The sequence below is a fragment of the Lycium barbarum genome, chromosome 5 (genome assembly GCF_019175385.1).
Source record: "Lycium barbarum isolate Lr01 chromosome 5, ASM1917538v2, whole genome shotgun sequence".
In the NCBI taxonomy this organism is placed as follows: Eukaryota; Viridiplantae; Streptophyta; class Magnoliopsida; order Solanales; family Solanaceae; genus Lycium; species Lycium barbarum.
This window is the reverse complement of record NC_083341.1, coordinates 1,209,779-1,215,778: the sequence shown is the minus strand read 5'-3', so window position 1 is coordinate 1,215,778 and position 6,000 is coordinate 1,209,779. Positions and strand designations below refer to the sequence as shown.

At 33.8% G+C, this 6,000-nt stretch overlaps 1 protein-coding gene across 1 annotated transcript; it reads right to left on the bottom strand.

Moving 5' to 3' along the window:
* LOC132640040 (hypothetical protein At1g04090-like) lies at positions 1–3,442 on the bottom strand. Its single transcript, XM_060356453.1, has 2 exons — positions 3,038–3,442; positions 1–1,783 (listed from the first exon to the last, which is right to left on the bottom strand). Exons 1-2 carry the CDS (start codon positions 3,144–3,146, stop codon positions 198–200), a joined length of 1,695 nt encoding a protein of 564 aa, XP_060212436.1. The 5' UTR covers positions 3,147–3,442; the 3' UTR covers positions 1–197.
* Positions 3,443–6,000: the final 2,558 nt, after the last annotated feature.

The following is a 6,000-nucleotide window of genomic DNA, read 5'->3' as shown; positions in this document are numbered from 1 at the left end:
TTATAGTAACTTCGTCCTATATATATACACAACAAATAGAGGGCATTGAACATAGTACAAAGGGCTGCTCTAAATCATGCAGGACATTGATCAATTTTAAGAATCCCAAAAGCACCAATAAAATGTATACAATACGTATAATAAGATCACACATATTTTGAACCCATTGAATTTAGATACTGAATTCGCCTCTGAGCCTACCACCTTTCGTCCCCGAACCAGTTGTTTTTCTCTTTCGGTCCTGTTGGCCCTGCTTCGCCATAGAGTTCAGTTGGAAATAGCTCGACGAGACTCTCAACTGAAAATCTGAAAAAAGAAGGAAGGTGGTTGATTATCTCATCCACTTCATATCCCGATTTGTATTCAATGGTCGGACCCCATTCCCTCATGTATTGTAACCATGGAGGTTCTACGACAGTTCCTTCTCCAAGATACTCAGCAGCAATGATTTGATACTTACTGCTAGAGTCTACACAGTATTTGCTTTTAGCACAATCATTCCTCACTCCAATACCAAGTTTAGTAGAGCCTTGAATGTAACAACCGGGATGTGGGAAACTCGCGTGGCCATTTCTCGATGCATATACGACTGACTTATTCCCCTTGATGAACTCCAAATCACGTGCATCAACCCATTCACCGCCACTATGTTCTGAGAAATAGACACTCCAGAGCTCCCCTGAAAAGTTGCTAATACGAAGAGTATAATGCTCCCAATCACCAACATGCTCGCCTACTTTGTTCATCGAAAGATTTAACAAACCTACTTTAAGTGTAGCCGGTCCATTGAAAGGGCAAAAAATCCACATTGCAATATCTGTGAACGTTCCTCCTCCAGCCGGTTTAACATGGACATATAGCTCCGCAGTGTCAATTTTACCACATTTGACAGTATGTCTATTTTCTACGTCTTTACTAGGCAAATCAAGCCAATATTTCCCATCATTTCGTCCGCCCGCAGGTAAATTCGAGCCTTTTGACTCAATAGCAATACCGTTGTCCTTACCGTCTTTAAATAGAAGCGCACCATTTTTGAAGAACCACGGAACGGATGAGGGCAAATAAGTTTCATCTGGATGGAAGTAAACCGTAGGTCCATAGTGCTTGATGAGAGCATCAATTTGCTCAAGATTTGGCATTGCCTGTAGAGACGAGTCGAGATTTTTCAAACATGCAACAGTGAGGTCATCGCCTTTAGTGAAACTCGTACTACAGAAGAACGTCCCGACAGAAACGCCTCTACATAACATGCCCCTCTTGCAAGGTCTAGTTTTCCAAACTTGAAATTGGCTCTTTGAAAAAAGAGAATTCGAACTAAAAACAACTTCACATGCCTCACATTTCTCTGTAAGATCAGCGCGAACACATCTAACTTCATCAACATTCGGTTCGGTAGGTTCAACAGTAGCCACAAATCCCATTGGTTTATAACCAACTGGTGCATTTGGAAGCCAAACATAACCAACTTCCTTATAAAGGGCGTTCGCGCTATAAACTAAAGTGTAGTTCATTGGCTTCTCAAGAGCAGGAAGCGATTTTTTCGACTTCTGGTTAGGAGATAAATCTTTGACGGCTAAAACATAGCCGGTTATGTTCTTCTCACCATCTGGCTGACAGTAGTGGCCGACGATCGAGAATCCTTGTGGAATTTCATCTGGTTTATAGAAGGAAACTGATTTTGATTTTCCAAATAATGGGTTACAATTCCAAATTTTCTTGAACTTGGTAATTTGAACAACTTCAATTTCACCTAGGCTGACTTTTCCTTTAGCAAATCCTTTACCTTCACAAGGACAATATTCCCATTAAAGCAAACTGAAAAACCATAAGCAGAAGTTTTAACTGTCAAAGTGTTTGTCTTTTAACACCTTCTCTCTTCTCTTTTAGAAATACTTGATACCTATGTTGCTCGGAATCTTCAAAAATGCGGGCAGGTGCGTGCTGGATCCTCCAAAAGTAGTGCATTTTTTGGGGGATCGTACACGACTGCGGCAACATTTCTGGAGAGTCCGAGCAATATAGCTTGATAAAGACAATATGGCATAAATTTCTCAATTTGACTGTTCCTAATATCCTTTTACCCAATTCAGCAAAAATTGAAGATGGCACATCAATTTAACAGTAGAATCTCCTTCCACAACTCAAAGTTCAATACATAAATAGCAAGAAAGGACTTTCAACACTTCACCAGAAGAAAAAAAAAGAAGTCATCAGGAAATTATAAGCTCCAAAATTTTCTTTTTTTCACATAAATGATCACTCATTCACTTCACAGAGATTCTTGCCCCATAAAAATGTGAACTTTACAACAACTACGCCTAAATCCCAAGCAAAGTTAAGGTCGGCTACATGAACCCTCATTGACCATGTTTCTTCATTTAAATTATCTTAGTCCAACATTATACAGAATAAAAATAGAGTTTTTTAAAAAAAAATACTACTAGCAATAAGAGTTTATTTTCTACTTGCATAAAAATGTGAACTTTATTAACCATAAAATGTCAATTTTTCATTTTTAGCCAAAGTCAACCATAGAACTAAATCCAAACAAGTTGGGGTCGGCTATATAAGCATTCATCAATCATGTTTCTCCATTTAAATTATCTCAAGCAAATTATACTAGAAATTATTTTATATTGGCATAAAAATATGAACTTCATTAACAAAAAGATCAATTCTTCATTTTCAGCCTCAGTAAATCATAAAAATGTAAACTTTACAACAACAACAACAAGGCCTCAATCCCTATGAACATCATGTCTCCTCATTTTATAATCATCTCAGGTCAAATATTATACAGAGTAAAAATACTATTAGAAGTTATTTTCTACTGGCATAAAAATGTGAACTTTATTTACAAATAGATCAATTCTTGATTTTTAGCTCCAGTCAACCATAGAACTAAAGAGAGACAAAGAAAGTCAACTGTGAACTTACTGAAACACAGATCTTCAGTTATAGATAATAAGACAATAATAAAAAAATAAAAAAATAAAAAACTCTTTTTTAGTACCAACCAAAAATATCAAGACATTACCTTGAGGCCATTGTGGAAGTGGTGAAGGCAAAGTAAAGCTCTGTGGTTCAGTTTCAACATAGTTGTAATCACTGACATTATCCCAACACCAACACTCACTCCCAAACATTTCTCAAAAAACAAAAAAAAAGCTAATTTTTTTTTTTTTTTTAAGAAAAAAAACCCCACTAAAAGTTTATCAAGATTGTGCTATCAGCTGACTAGAAACACTTAAAAGTATACTTTCTTTTTTGTAATAAGAAACAACAAGAAAAAACTCGGTTAAATTTGGTTAATGGGAGAATAAGGATAGGAATCAGTAGGAAAATTTGTAATACTTAGGGAAGTTTTTCCTTTTTTTGAGGAAAAGTTTGAGTAGGAAGAGAGCAATAATACAGGGAAGACACAGAAAAGAGAATGAGGGGTGGGTGGGGGCTGCAGCTTTTTAATTTATCAATTAAGAGAAATGTCAGTTTCATGTTACAGCTGTCTGCTGTTGCTTGGTATAGTTGGAGTTTTATTTTTCTTGATTTTGTAAATTTTTCTTTTGGTCAACTATCACTATTATAAGTTTTCTACGGTAAGAACCAAGAAATTACTTTGAAGCTCGACTAATATGAATTTGAGTAAAAAAAATTACTTTGAAGGTAAAATCTCCCTACTAAAGACAATTTCATTTTCAGGAGTCTCGATCGGTCCAGCTTTGGAGTAGCCTCATGACTCGCCCGGTTGACTTGGTCGAGACTATTAACCTAGCTCGTAAATGGTCTACAAATAGTTTCATAGGTTGCCTCTTTTTGAGATATTTATTTAGCAGATGACTCTCGATATATTTCTATTAGAATTATGGATCTTTTAAAACATGATTGAAAAATCTCCTTTGACCAAATTGAAATATTTATGAGGGAACGTTAGACCATTGTCTAAAATTTTGTAGATGTTAAACGAGTATCTACAACTTTTAAATATAGAGACAAAATCCAAATAGTAACCTAAGAAGGAACATTGACGATAATCAAACAAAAAATTAGACAACTCTACCAAGTAAGGACTGAATTGAGGGTCTCACCGGCCTATTTTAACTACTTTACTCATAAATTCGAACTCGAGATTTCTAAATAAAGAAAGTCTAATTTTAGTTAAGCTAAAACGTTTATTTGTGGACAAAGAGAACAAGGTAGACATGATTTTTGTGCTAACAAGAAAAGTATTTATATTCTTCTACTTGTAATAATAGTGATAAATAATGCTCCCTCCGTTTCAAATTATATGAACCCATTTGACTGGGCACGACATTTAAGAAAGATGGAAGACTTTTGAAATTTGTAGTTCAAAATAAGCCTTGAAAATTTGTGTGATTATAAATCATTCATAAAGTAAATTTGTTTTCAAATTAGAAAAGAGATCATTTTTTTGACACGAACTAAAAACGAAATAGGTTCAAATAAATTGGAAAAAAAAGAGTAGTAAATAAGTAAAATAGAAAGGTGACTTATTCACAAGGAAATATGAAAAGCATATTCTGCTTTAGTTTCTGTCAGCTATGACTTTTCAACATATGGACCACATGGTACGTATTAATCAGAATGGAACTTTGAAAAATTGTTTGTTTATCCGAATTACTTCCCTAATATTTTTATATCTTCAAAGACTTTTTCTACAACTATTCTTCCACGTGTTTCGTGCCCTTCTATTTGTATTATTTGTGTATTTAAAAAAAGATTTACTTTACAGTTATTTTTGTGAATATGTATTTATTATTAAGAACCACTTGACTAGAAAATTAACAGTTTACTTAATCTAAAGCAGACCATGCAAGAACAAATTTTTGGTGCTTTAAACTAAAGGCTGATTTGTTTAGGTTGCTATTTAGATTTTATTTTATGTTTAGAAGTTAGTGTAAATATAATCTTGAAAAAATACCTTTTCGGATATATATATATGTCAACTCTAACTATCTTCTAACGTTTCAATAATTAACAAAATTTTAGACCGTAACATTTTCTCCTATGATTTTCAATTAGCTCAAAAGTGATCTTTAGATCGTGATTTAAAATTCATAAGTTGCATGAGAAATTAAAAGAAATAATCATTATAGAACAGTTTTCCCTTGGCGAAAATTTTAGTAAATGAAATGCCGCAAAATATTCTCTAGTCTTTTTTAAAAAACTTTTAACTACTCATTGAACAAATTTACAGAAAAGCTTTACTGGACAAATATACCCAAAAAAGGGTAGAGGAAATTCATAAATTAAGATAGTTGTAACTTGTACGTCGATGAGAAAAAGACAACTCGTTATTGGTGTCCAATTTTCCAAATGCTTAGTGTACATATGAAAATGACTCTTTCTTGCTATCTTTATGACCATATTTGTATTATTCCAATTTAGATCCATCTGCCATCTAATCCTAGATAGGACTATTTAGTGTTGGACCATCATATCCACAAGACGTGGAAAAATTAAATAATCTAGCATACGAAACATGCATTTGCAAATGAAAAGAAGTACAGATAAAAATTTCATATCCAAGAAGAAATAATTGAGAGCCCGTTTGGATTGGCTTATAAGTTGGCTTATAAGCTGTTTTCAGCTTTTTTGAGTGTTTGGCTGGCCAGCTTAAAGTCATTTTATGCTTAAAATAAGCTCAAAAAAATAATTGGACCCATTTGACTTAGTTTATCTAAAGCAGCTTATAAGCTGAAAACAGCTTATAAGCCAAAAAAAATAAGTTGGACTATCTCAACTTATTTTTTTCAGCTTATAAGCTGCAAACAGCTTTAAGCTGTAAGCCAATCCAAACGGGCTCTGAGTGGGTTTAGGTTGTTGATCTCCACTATAGTCTCTTTATACTCAATTTTTTTGTGCTTAGCGTAGGCCACTTTATAAATGTGGATAAAAAAATTATAATTAATATGGTCGAAGGGATTGATTAGTGTTATGTATGTATTTCTCTAACTTTATCACTAAAAAAGCATGTATTAG

Bases quoted from the DNA above. Each gene is read 5' to 3' on its own strand.
- LOC132640040 (XM_060356453.1), bottom strand. From the start codon at position 3,146: ATGTTTGGGAGTGAGTGTTGGTGTTGGGATAATGTCAGTGATTACAAC. The intron at 1,784-3,037 runs GTAATGTCTTGA...GTCCTTGTGAAG, and splicing joins ACTTCCACAATGGCCTCAAG to GTAAAGGATTTGCTAAAGGA.